Source organism: Perna viridis, chromosome 1, assembly GCF_037379345.1.
Source record: "Perna viridis isolate PV_CMFRI_1.1 ecotype Kerala chromosome 1, ASM3737934v1, whole genome shotgun sequence".
NCBI lineage: Eukaryota > Metazoa > Mollusca > Bivalvia > Mytilida > Mytilidae > Perna > Perna viridis.
The window spans coordinates 65,499,279-65,519,783 of record NC_142445.1 but is presented as its reverse complement, the minus strand read 5'-3'; the positions used below and the strand labels follow the sequence as shown (position 1 = coordinate 65,519,783).

Sequence of the window (20,505 nt, the reverse complement as noted above, 5' to 3'; positions counted from 1 at the left end):
AAATGACAAACAAATATAGAAAGAAAATCAAATACTCAGAATTTCTGAAGGTGATTGAAACCCACAATGTATATGTTATATCTAGCTTATAATTGTGAAGTCTTTGAGCATGGTTCCTTGATGTATAGCTGATACAAAATTCAATTTACATTGTATCAAATGAAATGTCAAAACTAATAATGTAAAGCATTCTAAAGGTGAAGAAGTAACATTTTAATGCCAAATATCCACTATTTGTGAAAAAAAGTGTTTTCTTATATTAAGTCCATTCTAAAAGTTTGTTTATTGAATTGTTTTTTTTTTGTTTTTTTTTTATAGTGTCTCAAATCATGGGAAGCTGCAATAAGAAAGATCCAAGCAAAAGATTTTGAATATTTAACGACAGAAGTTCCTGATCCTCCACCTCAGCCTGAAGATTCCTAGTCAATTATGGAAACAATTACAATCATTGTAGAAACCATTTCTAGTCAAACCAGTGATACTAATGTTAATCATGATTCACAAAGAAACAATCATGATTTTAGTGATTTTCATGATGAGTGTGCTGTTAATCAAACTTCCAGTGTACATGTAGAAATTTTTCTTCCAGAACTTTTTAATTTGTTGTGATAAGTATGAAAATTAGGACCAACACCTGTTTGTTTTTTTTTTTGCAATCATGCTAAATTTAGTTTTATTTTTAAATGAAAAGAGTGTAGGCTTATTTTGTACATTAATATTTAGCCTAAGAAGAAAATTGATCATGGGTTTTTGTTGCATTGTAAAGTTAAAAGCAGCAAATTCTAAATAGAAGTTACTGTAAGAACCAATTATTTCAACAATGATGATGAATCTGTACAGAGCAGGCATCAATTATTATTTATCCCACCTTTAGTTATGATAGTCAAAACATTTCAATCAATAGCTATCCACTCTTTTATTTTGGAGGACTTATACTTGATAAAATTGTTCTTAATTTGAATTTTTTTGTGTCATAAAGGTCAAAGGTGACTCACGGGTACAGATATAGGTCACAGTAATTAAGTTTTTAGTATCCTTCACCTTTTTGAGATTTCTTGATAAGTCATTTGAGACTTTTGTTGTAATGTACATTCCATTTGAATTGTTATAGTATGTGATTTTTGTTTTTTTGTAAAAAAAGTGATACATTATGCCACATTAATTGTGGAATATAACTATAAATTATTAGAAATTTCACTGAAAACCTACTTATTTTCACACAGTAAAACCTAAGTGGACAAAGATTAAATACTTGTCCATATTAGATTTTCATTTCATGTTCTATTTATTTTGAATTTGTGGAAAATGAACATCCACTTATAGAGAACAAATTATTTTGTCAAAGAGAAATTTTTTTTTGTTAAGATGTAAATGTTCATGTTAGAAAATAAATTGGTTCTTGTCAATGTTTGAGGTTTAGGTCTCAGTAAGTATTGTATATCTTTGTGGATATATCTAGCCAGCTACAATGCCTGACATTTTAAGAATGATTGGATGCCTTTGTGTATGCAGATTCTGATGTAAATGTCATAAGTTTTCTTAGTAATACGAGACAAGTATCACTGCTACATAGGTTGTGTTGTTTGAAAATGTTGTTCACATATCACCCATTTATACTTTTATAGATTTGTGTAGAGTAGAGGTATTTTTGTTGATAGTCTATATAAATAATCGGGTCAAGTTGTTCAACTGTGAACATTTTTTAAGGTTTTGAATAATAATAATAAAAAAAAAACATTTAAAGATTCAAAGTGTAGACATTTTTCACTTGTTTTTTAATCAAAGATTTTGTTTTCAAATTTTAAAGTAAATTTTATGTTAGCGTATTAACTGGTGTCTTGTGATTAGAATAAAGAAATAGGGACCAACAAAAATAGACTGGGAAACAGTCCGAAAAATATTCATTATAGGATAGGAGTTGCATGTGTGGTAGACAAAAAAGGAGAAAATATTAGATGATTTTTATTAAAAAAAATTGACTGAGTTAACCGGTTTTACAATCATTAAATACTGGAATAGAGTAAATGTTTTGTATGCATGGCAATCAGATAGGCACTTCAGTCAGTCAATATTGCATTATACATTTACGTAAATAGTTTGCAATTTTGCTCGCCGCAGCATTTTAAAATGAAATCAGCATTAGTATACTTCATTTTTCAAACAATTTAAACAGAAGTGTTATTTATTTGGAAACAACTCTTAAAGATTATTTTATACTTGAAAATAAATTTATTTCTTATGTGCTTGTCAGATCTCAAATCCATGACAATTAAGGATATGTAAGTTGCATTACTAAATAGTTAGTACAATGTACTGATATTAATCTCATTCTTGATCATGTTATGTATTTTCATATGACAACAATTGCACCAATATTTTAGATTAACAGTTTTTTTAGAGTCATTTAAAGTCTGACTAGATGGCCAGTTTTTACCTGCATCACCAATGCTGAAAGCAATCTAGTAACTGCTCTGTCTGTCATGCTAAGAGGGTACTAAGTGTAACTCAAAAGATTGGGCCCAGAATTATTCAAACTTCGCACATTTGAGTATAAATATATTGAAGATGTACATCTTTTTATTATGGGGAAATATGGTCAATATATTCATGCATTAACTTTGCCATTTTTTTGCCACTCTATGTCATATACAGTACCTTTTTTGTGTAATCTTGAAGATATGCACCTTTGATCATGGATGGATTTACCAAATATTTAATGATTTTTGCTTATTGAGCCATTTTTTCAGCAGTATATACCATCATAAGAACATGTTTAATTCAAACTGTGTTTGTGCATACATGTGTATTGATAATATGTGCTGACAAACATGATATAATGGTGATGCAGGTCCAGACACAGTATGGGTCATGTTTCTTGTTTTTTATTTCATACAATTCAAAATTGGCATCAAAATGAAAGAAAGGGGGGAAAATACATTTATTCTCGCTGATTGGAGTTTTATCTAATTGTAATGAGACTGATTTTTCAACTTTCAGATTTCCATTTATGTTGATTATAACACTTAGATATTGAAACTTCCAAAACGGGTCAAAGGTATTTATGAAGAGTAAATGAAGTCTTTCAAGGAAGACAAATAAAAAAAAATGAACTCATTTCTTTCTGATTATTCTGTACGAAGATGAATTTGGGCAAAGTGCAATTATAACTGTAAAACAGAGTAACTATATATGTATATGTATCATGCTGTTATTGTTAATTCGATAGTATTCATTGTAATTGTTAAAAATTATCATTCTGTTTCACTTGCCTTTAAAGGACATTTTATTTATGATTGACTTTGTGTAATCTTAAATCTCATTGTTTTTATATCTGTTTTTTTAACAGATTTATTATGTTATGGCACTGTCTGTAGGTCTGTCAGTCTGTCTACAAGCTGTTCAAAACACAGTTATGAGTTTCATTTAGTCAGGTCAGGATGTTAGTTAGCATTTTATATTAAATGTAATTTTGTTTTATTTTATGTTTTTTTCTGTTGAATTATTACTGAATACTCAGTTAATGTCTCATGTATACTGCACAGCTATTTTTAAGATATTGTGATGTAAGAAAATTTCCATAAATTTGGTGCGAGATATTCCTTCACTGGTAATTATTGCCATGTTCAAATACTTCAGTGAAAAGTTTCAAATCTACTGTCTTGAGTCATGCCATTGCTACAATGTCACATTCTGAGACATTTATGTAAAAAAACATTACGTACCAGATACTGGTCCTAGTCATTTTGTTTTCATGTTCATGTATTTTGTCTCTGATGATAACTGTTGAACCTTCATATTAAGCTGTTGTCTGCTGATTTTACGAGTACCAGAAGTCTATTGATCTTAACTGAAACAGTCCTGATCCATATAATATGTTCAATCTACACTACTAATTGCCAAAATCTTAGTAAATGTGTGGTAATAAGTCTTGTAGAGAACCTTATGTATTGCTTGTAAACCAACAATCACATAGTTAGTTTAATATTCCTGTCAGTTTTCTGATATGTCACAAAAAAACCTGTTCATTTGGAATGACCTCCTGTGAATGTTCTCTTCCAAGCAGAATAATGGTTATAGAGACTGAATTTTTTTTAATTCAAGGGACAGTTATACTTTGAAAGACATTGTATCTAGTTAGCTAACCAATGTGACACTTGTGCATTTGAAAGTTCAAGATTTCAGGACACTTTCGTGTGATGAATAAACAAATTTTTATCAGATCATATACAAGACATATCAGAAAACAGGAAGTAATTTACTTTCAGTAAGTTATTAATAGATTATATACTTATATTCTCTATGAATATGAAAACTGATTTAAAATGATACAATGGTAAAATTTCTATCAATGTTAGCTGTCTCAATCTAGTGTATAATCCTATTTATCTGTTATCAAATACACAGTTTGACAATAAAGTGTCAGAATTTTACCTAGGTTTGGTCTTGTTTGACTACTATACAGAGTTAGATGGAATCAGTCCATATTGTATTAAAATGTTTTTTTAATCACACTGTCTGTCTATCCAGAAATATTGACATTAGACTGCATATTGTATTAGATAATGGGAGAGTTATTGTATCCCACAGGATACCTTTTTGTGATATGTTCAAACCAGGACAAACCCTTTAATCAAATTTTCTACATTGATAACATCACATAATCTTGTGGAAAATAATTCAAAAAGTTTTTACCTCACATCAAAATCTGTTTTCAACACAATGCTTTGAATAAAAAATATACAAGATACATTTCATGAGTTATTGCCCTTTTCCATTTCAATAATATTGAATTGGAGGTCTGTCAACTCCAGTAAGTTTGATTTCTTAGAAGTTTCTTGTTATGTAAGATTTCAATTAATCTATTCAGAAACCTAATGGTATATGTGTAGTAGGTATCATACTATATGAGTGATTATATTAAAGAGATTTATGACTTTCAGTTATAATAAGCAAATAAAAACAGGCAATCATGATTTGTAATTTTTTTTAATTAGTGGAGTAATTTCTTGGTGTGAAATCATTAACAACTTTTTGTTGACATCCTCAGAGCTCCTGTTCAAAATACATTTACAATTTCCTTATAAAAATCATAAAAACTGTTTTCATGATCACAAGCAGGAGAAAGAATTTCACCTTCAATCTTTCAAAATCAAAACAAAATTTTAAAATATGTTTTACAATCACACATGTACCACAAAATTAATACAATGTATACTCCAATGAATCAATGAAGTACATGTATTGCAAATTTCAGCAGTTTCCTAAAAAGGCACTCATAATACTGTGGACGGATTCTTACAACAAGCAATATCACAGTATCAGACTTCTTTATGGACGGAAAGATAAGTCTGAATTTTTATCATGAATTACTCCCAAAATAACTTTCTGTGGACAAAGCATCAACAATTTCAAAATCACAAACAATACAAAATTTTCTGACTCCCAATAAAAATTATATTCACATATATTTCTGATAGACATCCTAGTATTAGTAATGACAGGCTTTATTAAATAAAACTAGCAGTTTTTGCAGTCTGTGACAAAGTTATATATTTTAAGAAAAAAAACTGACAACCTTAAAAAAAATTTGTAATCATTATTTTAATAATTCTTTGATTATTTTGAAGACCATTAATTCCTGAAATGACTTAATATCTTATTTGTATCACTTAAGCCTTTTAATATTTAAATTATAAACTTCATATTATACCCTAAACAAACTGCATTTTATAATACACAATCATAATTGCACAAATCTTGTTTAAAAAAAACTAGTATATATGAACATGATATAAAAATTGATGATGTAAGAATACACATATATAAACCAGTGCACAGCATATACTAAATAAAAGAATAAAGATTGTCATGAATTTATTGCAAAGTTTTTCTTGTTATTGGATAAATAAAATGAAGGTAACCTAGGTATAGATATTTGAAACACTGTTTCAATGTTACCACAAGTAAAATAGTTTAATTCAGGAAATAGAGTTTTATAAAATGACTATAATCTTAGATAGTACAATTGGCAATGAGGTATAACTTTTTATCAGACACAGAATGAAATACATATGGAAAATTTATATCTCCTTGTCCATTGTCCTGTTGACTACCAAGCCATTTTATCAGGTAATGGTCATTCAAGGGAAGACCAAATCAAGTTTACTATTTCACTCGCTGTAAAATAAAATGCAATGTAAGGTATCAAGAGCTGTATAAAGGAAAGAAAATGTAAAATGAAAATTCATATTCCACAGAACAATTTTCTTTAAAAATAGGTGTTGGATATTGTTTACATGCATAAAACTTTTCACTAGTAAATAATGAGTAATTGTTTCTTGTTACAGTATAAAGATTGTTGGAGTAAATGCATACATAAAATGAAACATAGTTACCCAATCCAATAAAGAAAATGCATTCATTCATGAAAACATCAAGACAGGACAATTACACAAAAATTCGAAAGTGTTCTAATTGTAAGATTTGATGTCATAATAGTAAATTATGATGTGATGTCATAACTTACAATTGATTTTACGATAAAGACTTTTTGTGAAATTGAACACTGATATGTTTAACAAGTGTGTGTAAAAGAAGAGAACCAAAAAATGTATAAAATGGCTGGAGCACTAACTTTGACAAATAAGTGATTTTTGACACATGAACTTGGCAGTGAGTGCAAGGAAAAAAAGTGCAGTCAAGTGAGAACTGATTCCATAAAATAATTCAGGATAACTGGTTTTAAAGATTAAATAAATAACATAGAAGATATGTGTCCAAAATATCACACTTATTTAAACACATGACAGAAAATAGCACTTCAGACAGAAATAAATAAAAATAAATGATATCAAATTACAATGATACACCAAAAAATATACATGGTACATGTAAACAAAACATGTATAAATAAGAAGACATAATATCTGTTTCCAATAATTGCATATTATCAATATGTAAACGTCTGGTCTTTCTTTTTAACCCCATACTTAAGCACAAAATAAGGTAAAAATAAATAAGCTCTGTATCCTCAGAAATGAATTCATTCAAAACTATTTAGAGAATCTTGCAATCTTCACTCATAATAGACACCATAAACCTGGGCTATGGCAAACAGTGAATTGTTTCTGAATTCTGCTGATGAATATGTATCATTAGTAGAGTCCCATAAGCACCTGGAACCCATCAGTAATGCCTGGTTATTGGACTGTCCAATATCTACGATACAAATGATCTTGAATCGTGGAATCATCAATTCTTTTACTCTGGCTTTGATTACCTGAAAAGAAAAGGTATTGATTATTTTAACTGAAATATCTTTGATAAATGTAAATTTCAACAATTCTGATAATAAAACAAGGACTTTAGTCATTTTCCTTTCCAATGAAAACTAACACCTGTATAATATCAGCCAATATAGGACTTACATAGTTGACATGGTTTATAAGCCAGTAAGCTCTAATTTTCCTTTTTATCCATGAAAATCAGGTGTATGAAGTTCAAGAGTTTTTCTTAACCTTTGCTAATTCATATAACTTTTTTCATTCCCATTCATTATACAACTGTCCTATGAACTGTATAAGTAATGAAGTAATGTATAAGTAATGATTGTAACACATAAATACTTTTATCCAGTAACACTTTTACTTTTTATGTTTTAACCAAAAAAAAAAAATGTTTTCAGTTAACAGTGTGTTTGATAGATTTCAACTAATCTGAAAATGTAAAGTGAAAGTGTAAATAAGGTTGCAAAATTCAACACTTCACAAGTTCAATTCATCTTTTTGTCCTTGGCTTTGAACCAGTGGTTTAAACCACAGAATGTTTCACAGGTAACATGCTTATGTTTAGATACATGTATTCGGAAATCAAATTGTTACTTGTCAACTTACTTCTGATATTGTTTTAGACATCTGTTTGCACAGTTCCGGCTCATATTTTTCCTCAGCAAGGTAGCCTTCCAAGACATCTTTGATTATATTTTTTACTTTTCCAGATGGAAATTTTTTCCCAGGGGCCATCTGGTATGTGTTTTCAAATTTCATTGTGGGTCTGTGGTCATCATGTGTTGGGTCATCCATAAAAGATACAGTACTCATAGACCTACAGAATAGAGATAAAAGATAAAAAAACTAACTCCGAGTAAAGTAAAAATAATAAGTCCAGGTCAGGAAAGATAATAACAGAAATATGAAAAAAACATGGAAAATGTAAATAAAACAACTAAATGCATTGTGTAATGAATGATGAAATAAACAATATACACAAAAGTTAATTAATAAACTTGACGCTTGATTCTGCTAGGTAACAAATGCTGTATTCATATATTGGTTGAGGTAGTATGTAAAACATTCTGCATGGATTTATAAATGATAACAAATGGTGGAATGATCATGAGGAAAAAGGAAGGAAAACGACAGTATTTTAACTTGTTAACAGTTACAACACAACACAAACGATGATAATGTTCATGGAATTGAGTTGGTCTTCCTTTGGATAAATGACAATACATGTATCATCTGATTAATTCCCATAAGGGTTAACGGGGAAATTGAGGGATATTTAAACTTTTTAACACACCGAGACTGGAAAAACCTATCAAATAATTGCAATTTAAAATCTTCAGGTTAATTAAGATATTTCAATGAGTAAATTCAATCAAGAGAAGACGCACTTTATTCCTTGAAGTTAACTGTTTAACTGGCTGTAAATTCCTACTCTATTGACTAACAAGACCAGGACTAGCATATTTTATAAGTTTTATAATTCTATTATCTAAAGCTTCTTAAAGATAAACAGTAACTTACTTTAAATAGAGAATACCACCAGAGAGAAAACTACTGCATTCCTCATTAGATATGATTGATTTTTGCACAACACTAAAACTTCCAACCTTTATTTAAAATTTTATAACAGTAATTTGAACCACATCAATTGGTGTTTGATTAAATTACATGTCATTTAAAGATTTTTTTTACATATTGCAGATACATGTATTTAGTAAGGTTGATAGTTATAGCCAGCTGGTACAATTTCATGAATAAGGGTTGAAAGCTATGTAGTAAAAATAGAGGGAGCAATATACATATATATATATATATATATGGGATAAAGAATATTGTTGGTATTAACACAAATATACCTATGAATAATATACACATTTTAGAAAATTCATATCACGTTGATGATATATCAGCGTCATGATGATGCTGTGACACAAATCTAGGGCTGATACATCAAATTAATGTCAACAGACTCCCACGCCTATGACATTACACTAACCAACATTTTTTGTGATCATATAGAATAAGAAATGGGAGGGGGGATAAGTTAAGGAAGGCTAGCATGGTTTTTTAAGCTATACTAGCAAACATTTTAACAGCACACAAATAATCTTTTACATACAAATTAGAATTTTGAATTTTTTTGCCTCCTTCTGCTGATCTGAAAATAATTGAGATAAATATTAAGCATGATGTTGGGCTTCAAAGAGATATACAAGCATCATTTTGTTTTCAGTTGCTGATTTGTATTAATCTTTGGAAACAAGGTAATGACATTGGATAGAGAAAGGAGACCATTAGTTAGTCAAAGAAAATCAGACATATCCATACAGAACCTGAAAGAAATCTAGTTCAATTAAACCAACCACCTTTTTCCTGTAAAAGTATTTTTCTAAAAACTTTTTTTTAAAACACAGTGGTCGGAGACACTCTAGGTCAAGGATAATAATTGGCATAAAGTACAATTATTTATCAAAAAAGAAATTAGCAGTTTGAATCAAATACCATATTCCTTAAATATATATAGGGGAGATAATTCTTTAGTTGTATATAATAAAAAATTACTTTACTCTTAAGTTGAAGTTTTTATGCATGTTATTGATAGTAGACACAACAAAAAATGTTTACCTTGAGATTTTGTCTTATTTGATGTAGGCTATTATAATCACATTATCCATGCAATGAAGGTAATACAGATGCAAGCACAACTTCTGCTTCTTTATAAACAAAAATGTTTTTATTTTGAGTCTGGTTTAGGACATTCAATATCCAAAATCTGTTGTTTTCAAATATCATAATTTATGATTTTTGTATCCAAGGTAGAAATTTAATGCCACTAAGGACAAATTAAATCACAATAATCTATTGGTTCTAATATTCTATTTTAAACATTCATAAAAAAAATTTAAAAAATCTTAAAATGTATGTTTATCAAAATAAACCTATCATCATTAAAAGAAATTACAGACCAGATATATGTATATAATTATATAAATACATGTAATAACCATCTAAGAATATTTCTTATTCAAATATTTCCATTGATGTCATTTTCCATTCAAGGGGCCATTTCAGTAATAAATGGTATGTTTCATGCAAGCTTTAATGATTAAAATTATGTTTTACTGAGGAGTCTTTTTTACAGGATTATGAAGAAGACACATACTTTAGTATCTAAATCTACTGTATTAGTAATCCAGTCCATGCACCTGGTACCCCATTTACCCTTGTACAAGTTCCTTAGACTTCTTTAATCCTACATTGCCACTATAAAATATGATAACTAAATTCTAAATCCTTTCAAAATAAAATGATCTGTAACTATATCAAAAAATTCCAAAGCAAACCATTTGTCCACAGGCTCTTGAGTACAAGATAGTAATATTTATAAAAACAACAGTAAAGCAGTTTTCTGTAGACACACAAATATTTCCTATATCTCTTTAAAATATATTGAATAAAAAAATATATAATAAACCAATGGCTCCAAGGAGCCTTTATGAATTAACTGGTTTTTTTTTTTGCCTTTCAAGGGCAATAATGCTAACTAGAAATGGTTCTACAACTTTAACCCAACTTTGAGAAATTGATGTTTGAAGAAAATGTTACGGACAAAGACAATGCTAGGACAAGGGTTGCTAAGTAATGGCTTTAGCTAACATGGTCCTTAGGCCCAGGTGAGCTAAAATATGCCAAATTACATTAAAACAAAAATGGTTACTATATGTGCAGATGTATAAATGTACACAAAAGGCTGTATTGATGTAATATACATGCAGAAAAAAAATCAATCCTTGACTCAATAGCCTGTGACTTTACTAAAGAAAAAATGACATCTATCAGTTGATCTGTCTCCTTCTCCCACAAACAATAAATATCATACTTCTCCACCATTTCCTGACTATCTGATACTGGTGCATTGTGTGAAATAACTACGGACTGAATTCTATGGTTAAACAAAACAAAACAAATAGGTAATAAGCAAAAAATGCCAACAACAACTCAAATAAAGGCTACATACAAATTACACTAAAACTTAACCAAAATCAATTTCAAACAACAAACATTATTCCAAATTTTAATTACAGAATTAAATGTAAGTATAATGTCAAAAATGCTTTGAATAATAGTCTAAATAAAATTAAATCTTCAATTATGATCCCTCCCATACTAACAAATCCTGTTGAGGTTGTACCAGGATAAAACAAATTGACTAATCAAATGGCTGTCTTTAAAATCCTGAATTATTTAGAAAGAGGTCAAGAGATTCTAAAATGTATGAAAATGCAAAATATTTACATCTGATGTGACCTCAGTGACACGATGTTACCAGATCCACTGAGTACAAAATATTTACATCTGATGTGACCTCAGTGACAGGATGTTACCAGATCCACATTACTGAGTACAATATTAAAGTGGCTTGATACTGAAGATTCACTTTTAATTAGATTATAATTTTCAGAAATAAGTTACAAACCTCAATAATACACTTTATACTAAAAAAAAGTTTGATACATAGTATATTGTGATATATGATTCAATGACAGAGAGTATATACAGGTACCTACAAACACAAAATATTGGTAACTTCTAGAATTCTAAAATATAATTTTATTAAATGCAATTGAGGACTTAATTCTACAAGGTATAGCAAAGTTATTTTGATTCCATGTTTTAGTTATTGCACATGTACATAAAATATATATTGTGACTTTAAAGTGATATAAGAAATATGAAGAAAAAAAATTAATCGTGGTAAAAAGGTGTACTCGATTACCTCCTAGGGCTTCCACTATTTACAAAATAAACCAATAGAATATTATTTGATTTGTAACAAGCATTCTGATTGGTTGGATCTCTTTGTACATCAAGGTTATTTTGTGATTCAAAATTATTTGATTTAGGATCAATTTTAAGTTGGTTCTGATTATAGGAAGAAAATAATATGAATTGTTTTTAATGTTTTGCTAAGTCATGCTTGTATAACCAACTATGACACAATTTTATCCATGTTAATAACCTGCTTTGTAGCTGGCCTAAAGTTGGTTATTTTGTGAATCTTGGACACATTGTGAAAACAATCCTTTCAATAATAAATATTCTTTATACCTCATTATTTTATACTACATGTACTTAGAATCCATGTTATTCCATTTCTTCAATGGTAAACACAGTCAGTTTTTGTACAATTTCTAATATCTAAATGAAAGCTCCACTCTTATTCTTTGAACGGTATTGTGAAACTAGTTTTTGTGGGTATAATTTTGTGCTTTGACAAAGTCTTATTGATGTAAGAAGCTTTGTATTATTTTTTTTTATTTGAACATAAAGGTTTTTTAATAAAAATGCTTTTATATAATGTGAGTGACTACCACTGTTCATTCTATCAGTAAATGCTTAAATCCTTAGGTCTTTTTAAATAATAGATGAATAATATGTACTAGAAATTATACTGCAATTTACTTTCCATAATGACCATTTTATTAAACTCTTTGTTTACCAAGTTTAATGACAAACCCTTTTGATCAACAAAGAACTTTGACTACAAATGCATTTACTGATGAAGCCCACCAAGAAAAATTTACATAGGAAATACAACTGGATTTTTCATTCATTCTGGAGTACTTTTTAAATGAATGCTAAAAACTTCATTATAGAGTAAATGTGAAAGTACTTTGAAACCATTAATACTTATATAAATATGAGTGCTTATATTCATTGAGAGTGTGAAATCTGAGTGGTGATTTCCTTACATAACAATGCTGAAATTATACATGGTAAATTGAATGCACTAAACATATTTAAACAGTAAAATGGAACTTTATCAAACATATCCTGTTATTGATACAGGGGGTAAACACAATGTTTTACCTATAGACATATATGTATATATTTGTATAAAAAATAAAATAGGATCAAATAAAGTACAGTACAACCTGTCTAAACCAAACCATTTCAAGGTTTTGTCCAAATTTTAAGTTTAAAGAGGTTCAAATTGCATTTAAAATTACAAAAACGGGAGAGAATTCCAGTTCATTCAGGGTTCGATTTAGACAGATTTCACTGTAAACTATGGAACTACACAATAGTAGATTGTTATTGGTAAATGGTAATGCTGCTATAAATAGATCTGTTGTCTTGTTTTTTCTGTTTGTTTTAATGGTTCTATATAAGCCATCAGTCAATATAACAAGTTGCAGCCTTAGTTACATTTATAACTAAAAATAACCACATGTTGATAGAACTATTTTTTCATACTGAAGGCAACACTGTGTCCAATTCGTTTTTTTATTAATCAGAAGTTAGTTGTATGGTCTTTGTCTACTGGGCAATTTCTTCAACATTTTAGTGTTTAGAGTAAGACATTTCAGAAAGATATGTACACTAAAAAAAAATCAAGAGTTATCTTCTACAATGGTACATATAACATGAAAAAAAAATATGGTGATATAATAAAAGCAATCCAATGCAACCTAATATTGAAAAAAGACTACATTAATTGTTCTCCTTTATAAAAATCATATGTACCCTCAGAGATTAATTGAACAGAAGTCAATGTAGCAAACCTTACCCAACTTTGTGTACTTTGTAGACATCACTACTCGAAAGAGAGGACACTGATCCTTGTTTCCTCAGCAGTCTTGCTGCTTTTGACTGGGCTGTCTCAGTCATTTTTTAGAAAGGATACTACTGAAATATAAACAGATGGATTACACTTTTAATATAATTCAACTGAATTCCAAATCTCTCGGTTATAAGACAAGTGTGCACACCTGGGTTGAAGTTAAATAATTTTTTTTTTCTTTTTTATTGGTAAGCACTTCTTCTCCCCTAAAGGAGAGAACTCAGAAGAAAAAGTTACTGCTAGTTGGTTGAATATTATCTAATTGTGTCTGACAGATAATATCTTGCTTCCTTGAACTAGAATAGTAGAAACCCAGGCAAGAATCCAGGGCCTGGTTTTAAATTACAAATTAAGTTTATATACAAAAACAACGAAAATCTGCCATTGAGACTAAAAACAGAAGCAAAATTTAATCACACCACCCTAAAATATATCTACCACCATATCTGTTCCTTTTTTTATTGATATTAAACCACAGTCAATCAATCAAAATGCAACACCTCTTTGAGGGTAATATCAAAGAATTAAAACTCATTTATATAAAGATGTACCTTAAGTAATACTTTAATCAGGCAACAATCCAGTGACTATAAATCAAATTATATAGGAAATACATGTATGTCATTAATAAAAAAAACCTATCTTCTACTACATGTATATGGTCTGTATAAATTGATAAAATTGATTATAAATAATCTGCTATGTAATAAGAGTTGTAACTTACTGTTAAAAAGAGCAGCTACAAATTCTATCTTGAAATACTCCCACAAAGATTAACTATGAAATTCAAAATTACAACTATGAAAATTTAAACCTCCCAATATTGTAAGTTACCAACCCATGTAAACTAACAGCAGTATAAATCTCAAATGTGTTTTAACTTGCTTCAGTTTTATATTAATTTCTAATGAAAACATAACCTGTAGAGGCAGATTGGGTTTGGGAATCATTTTATGTGAAGAATTTAATTTCGTGTCATGAAATTAGAAATTCTTGTTACTTTTAATGTCTTTATAAAATACTAAGTACAAATAGAATTGATAATATCCCTGACTATCAATTACTACTTAAAAACGGTTTACTTTTCTTACATGTAAGAATTCAGTAATTTCAGAGATGTCAATTACATGTACATTTGGCAGTTTTTAAGGTAAATCCTAACAAAATAATTAAAGCACATGAAGCTCAAACTATTTTTTAAAGTCAATGATTAAACATTTTTCAATATATTTTGTGGAGTTATTTTACAGAACATTAAGTTGCACATCTGAGTTATCAGGTTGATAATTTTGAAAAAGTACAATTTAAAAGCCAATTTTATATCATATTTGTATAAAGCTCTATGTACACATGTATTTTATGGTAAGCCCTGTCCTAATCATTGCCTAGTTATGAATATCAGCTTTAATAACTCAGATACAATAAATTAAGATAAAAAACTGAGTGTTCAAAACTTAATCTAGCAAATACAAAATACATAGCACTTATTCATTCTGGAACTTTACTCAGCTAGATAAATATTTTGAATAACTGGACCTAAATTAGTTTATGATCAAACAAATACATCTCATGTTTACTGTGCAAGATTTTATCAACCTGTTAAAATACTTTCATACACTCAAAGGGTCCCTTAGTACTTACCATGTAAATTTAAATGGTCACCTATAGCTCAGTTTATAAGGTCATGAAAAATGTCCCCAACATTGCCACTACAATAAGTCTTCTTGTGTTTTAAACCAATTTATTTTAACAAGTTATTCTAATAGATTATACCCTCCTTGTTACTTGTAAAATATATTCTGTATAGTAAAAGTATATAGGGTTATTGCATGAATACTGGTGAATATTGTCCCGAGCAGAATATTATATTGCATGAGCTTGCGAGTGCCATATAATATTCTGCAAGGGACAATATTCACCAGTATTCATGCAATAACCCTTTTATTATATAGTAATAAATATTTCAGTTAACATTATACTAATTTGTTGGATATAATGCATTTGACAATGTTTGTTTGTTGTTTGTTGGGGTTTAACGTCCGAGCAGCAATATTTCAGCTATATTCAGACGATGAACATGAAATTGATGACAAAATGAACATGAAATTGATGACAAAATGAACATGAAATGATGATGAAATGAAAAAGTGATGGGACACAAGGACAATGGGGTCGACAAATTTTGATTGCCACTGGAAATAGGGAGAGGTGGGTAAGGTCGGGCAATTTAGCCTCCTGTGGCAGAGTCCTATGGTTCCTACTCCGGGAGAATACCAAAGTAGGTTTCTTTAACGTGTGAGGAACGTGGCATCTTTCCCAACACGGTGCACCAATATGGTTTGCGGCAGGTTTTTTGTATTATAGCCTGACAACCCCAGCATTTAACACGCCAGGGGTACCCCATTCCACCACCTGGGGCACACAACCCAGTTGCTCTGTGGGCAAAGCGCCCTAACCCCTGGCTATGGTTCTGAGCACTATTTAGTTGCCTTTTACGACAAGCTTAGCGCTGCTGCAGGCCTATTCTTTTGACACCCGGACCTGCACGGGGAAATTTCCACAATGTTATATGTGTTTTATTGCACTAGTTCAAAATATGATGCATAATAAATATATGAACTAGTGCAATATGAATTTATGAATGTTTGATCAATTGTAGTAAAATTGAAAGGATTTTTTGTTTGTATTATTTGAAAGAAAAATGGAATCACAATAACTGTCACCAAAAATGGAAATATGTTGACCCAAATAAAGAGGTCATTGCCATTTTTATTACAACCTGTCAATATCCCATTCTGCCATTTTTTAGCAGACGACAGTGCAATAAATTTAAAAATGTATTCAGAAAGTCTCTGAATTTTTCCAGATACGAATGAAAGTTTGCATGCAAATACCGGGATATATTGCATGCTTTGTTTTCTATTGATTTGAATAGGAAAATATTTATTACTATATAGTAACATTAAATACTAAGTGTCTTGTAGAATAAACAAACAGCTCAGGACTGTAAATCAATAAGCATAAGGAAAACAAATATTTACTATTGCAACAGATTTATCTTTCTTTAGAAGTTGTCAATGACAAAACTTCAAAATAAGTATATTCGGTAGTTTTTAAGAGTTATTTACATTCAGCGTTCAATCTTTTTATTCTAAATTTATTTGTCAAAATTTTCAAAATTTTTGTTGTACTCTCACTGTAAAAAGTGAGTCACATTTGCATTCGTGCACCCCTATATGAAAATGACTGTCTGTTCTTTGGGTATGCATTTCCAAAACCATTATTTATATACAATCTTCACCAATGACTGAATGATTCTTAAATTTTGTTTTTCTTGCTTTTAGTTATTTTCCATGCAAGATTTTTAGGGACTACATGTACATGTATATGTATTTACATGTATTTAATGTGTACTTTTAAACAATTATATGTTATATGTGCAGATATCTCCCACCCTATATTTCATGGCAATATTCTTCACATAGCATGGAATTAGTTGAATATACTGTTGAATAGGCCAATTCGTAATGGACATACATATACATGTAGTTATGATATTGTTTACAAATTGTTACAGACAACATTTCTTGGTATTAACATTGATTTGCTCATAGGGTCTTTACCAAGAAATTAACACACTATATATTCAAAAGTAGTTTTCTGCATTAACTGGGTTGTGTCCTTACTTCATGACTTATGATGTACCATGGTTCTCAACCCTGCAGGGGAAGAAATGGGATGGTTATTACATACAATGAGGACAATAACTTTTTGTAGATTTAAACTGGTCTGGAGTTTGCATGTCAGTTAACTGCTAGTAGTCCTTTGTTTGAGCATTAATATAACATATAATCAGTTTCTTTCTTAAATCTTTTAACAAGAGACTCAGTCCTTTTAGAACTATTTTTTGGTATGTTTCATTGTGTAATATTTTTTCCACAGTGGCCTGTTTTAAAAGAAAGGTTGTGATCACACCAAAGTACTTTAACCCCATTAATTTTTTTTGCACTTGTTCCAAGTCAGGATTTTCTGTTTTGTCTTTACTTTTGGTTTACTTTATGTTACTGGAGTATATACATGTACATTTGTACAGGCAACTATATTGCTGTACCTATGTATATTGTGGTTTTGGGGCAAGCTGCAGTACGCCCAGTGGTGTGAGGGTTTCCTCCTTATTCATTGAAATCCCATGGGTGGCCTTGAGCTGACATTTTTGAAGTTGTCTTTTGCCAAATCAATTCTACTTATATTCTTTACAGACCCCATCACTTTACCATCCAAATATGATGTCAGCTATCAGTTTCAAGTTAATATCATGTACTATTTGGCATGGGTTAAATATTGGGGAAAAAAATAAAATAGGATACAATGTAATACAAGTTCCCTGGATGTGAACCAGAAATAAGGTACCAATGTCTACAAGGTAGACAATCAAATGTTAATTATACACAGGTGAAGTATGTTTATGTCCTGCATGTACATATAGTTTCTTCATAAGCTTTAGAGTCCCACCTCTCCTAGTATTGGTAAGAAATTACATTGAACATGTGTTTTTTTGATTAACTAAACATGTGATGTAACCCATGTACATTTTGTTCATTATTTACATGACATGTATATGTGTATATACATATATAGAAAGCTTTACATACATTCATTGGAAGTTGTACATCTATTAATGAACGTGTTAATCATAGAACTTATAATGACTGACAGAAAGGGATTCAATGAAGGAGCCTAAATGTTTCTAAAATAGATGCATTTTAATCTTCATATTATTGAAACAAACCCTGGTAATTAATGTGATAAAAAATATCCCACACAATTTACTCTAATCTGGGTACAAATAATATACAGCTTCAGGAAATTCGGCCTGAATTAACATAAGATATTTTAAAAGGGATTTTTTGTGAAAATGTAGGTAGGTACTATATAAACATTCCTAACTAAGGAATTTGGTACAAAATGTCGGGATGTCTTCTCAAAGTGGGGGTGAATACATTTCATATGAAGAACCATTAGGATGAAACACACATGATGTGTGTTTTATAGGACAGTTCACCAATATCATTAGTGATGTCATATTCACTAAATTGCATATCATTAAGTGTCAAATTGGTTGGCAAATAAACTACTGAATAAACAACTGACAATTTCATGATTAGAGTTCCAATTTTCAAAACTTTATATCTTTTTATCTTATATCCAATTTTGGTTCTGTAAATTGTTTCATTTAGATCAAATAATTCATATTTTGTATGTGAATTTATAACTCTTTTACTTGAAAAATAATTTTGAAATGATATTTATATGTTAACCTCTATATTCATATAAAATAATTTTTAAAATTGTATGCTCATGTAGTCTAATTACCGATTATTTATTTAAAAATTTCATGGATAAAGAGTTTTATTGGCAGTGAAGGGAACCAAAATAATTTTTCAATAATCTTAAAAAATGAAAAAGTTATCATGATTTATAGTTGATGCCCCATGCCACTCAATGGTTTTTTGCCAACCAAAACCAAATTACATCACGAAGAACTTTCCTATACTAAAGGTTCTTCGTGTTCTCAAGGCAACCTCAAGCTCTGTAAAGAGGTTTGAATTATATGATCCAGTGGAGCAGTGTAGCAAATATAAAAACATCGCAGAATGTGACAACTCAATTCACTACACGGCTCCATCGGATCAAATTGATACAAGGAAGATAATGTAAGCATAGAAGGGTCTGAAAAATTCACAACAATGTTAGAACTGTCAAATTTGCAAAGCAAATTTTTTGTTGTTCCCTTCGCGGGACGTGAACTCGTACCACTGTGACAACTATGGCAACACTGCCTGCACAAAGTCCAGTGCCCTAGACCACTCGGCCAGCTAGGTTATATATAAAAACTGTACTTCTGAATTTAAGTCAAGATTTTTTTCTGAAATACATTTTTTTTAAAAATTTCACACAAATCAGGGAATATTAATTAGAATAGAGTAATATAACGTCCCTGAACATATGTATAACTTTAGTGCTAAATATAATTACAAGTAAACCGTCTTTATATCCCCATTTTATTTTTACATGTACATGTACAATGTATACAATCAAGGATTTATATATAGCCTAACTCCTTGAGTGTATGTATATGCATTACAGATGCATTTCTGAACTTCCTTAAACTTGCCATGCAAAAAAAATATTTATCTATGACAAACCTGAAAAACAAACTGTCAGAAACTCGGTAATCTGCTAATCAGGCCGGTGTCGGTGAATATACTAAGAGTTTAGTAATTCTTATCCATGTGTTAAACAGCATACAGTTATAAAATACCTTCTGCATAAGCAAGACATCAAAAATAATTTCTAATGTAATAGTCTACTTACATAAACAAACAAAAAATATTCACTCAAATTCACATGTATCAAAGAGTTGCCAAGTGACTGTGATGCTTTTAATGAGACACGAATGGTTTAGAAAATGAATTCCGAATTTTAACAGGTGCCCGTTTACGTATAAATTCATAAAATTTGTACATAAAAGAAAAAATAGCATCAAAAATAAAAGACCGTATCTTTTCAAGACATAATGGCCACTTCTATTCA

The 20,505-nt window shown here is 29.7% G+C and overlaps 2 protein-coding genes across 15 annotated transcripts in view; one reads left to right on the top strand and one right to left on the bottom strand.

Moving 5' to 3' along the window:
• Positions 1-4,430, top strand: part of LOC148629887 (sorting nexin-30-like) — a 37,109-nt gene extending 32,679 nt beyond the window's left edge. For all 4 annotated transcript variants that reach the window (XM_088559157.1, XM_088559164.1, XM_088559144.1 and 1 more), the window contains exon 11: positions 319-4,430. In XM_088559157.1, coding sequence (XP_088415283.1) covers positions 319-423 — 105 coding nt within the window. In that variant the 3' untranslated portion in view covers positions 424-4,430. The remainder of the gene's footprint in view (positions 1-318) is intronic.
• Positions 4,431-4,967: 537 nt separating this feature from the next.
• Positions 4,968-20,441, bottom strand: LOC148629886 (dynein light chain Tctex-type 5-B-like). Of its 11 annotated transcripts, none has more exons than XM_088559209.1 (5): positions 20,287-20,441; positions 13,858-13,976; positions 12,064-12,078; positions 7,893-8,103; positions 4,968-7,279 (listed from the first exon to the last, which is right to left on the bottom strand). In XM_088559209.1, the coding sequence occupies exons 2-5, from the start codon at positions 13,956-13,958 to the stop codon at positions 7,076-7,078; spliced, it is 531 nt and encodes a 176-aa protein (XP_088415335.1). In that variant the 5' UTR covers positions 13,959-13,976; positions 20,287-20,441; the 3' UTR covers positions 4,968-7,075. The 11 variants fall into 11 exon arrangements, with proteins under 11 accessions (XP_088415335.1, XP_088415302.1, XP_088415318.1 ...); XM_088559176.1 differs by lacking the exon at positions 12,064-12,078 and adding an exon at positions 9,406-9,444; XM_088559192.1 differs by lacking the exon at positions 12,064-12,078 and adding an exon at positions 9,406-9,444 and having other exon boundaries at positions 13,858-13,973; positions 20,287-20,385.
• Between the last annotated feature and the right edge of the window lie 64 nt (positions 20,442-20,505).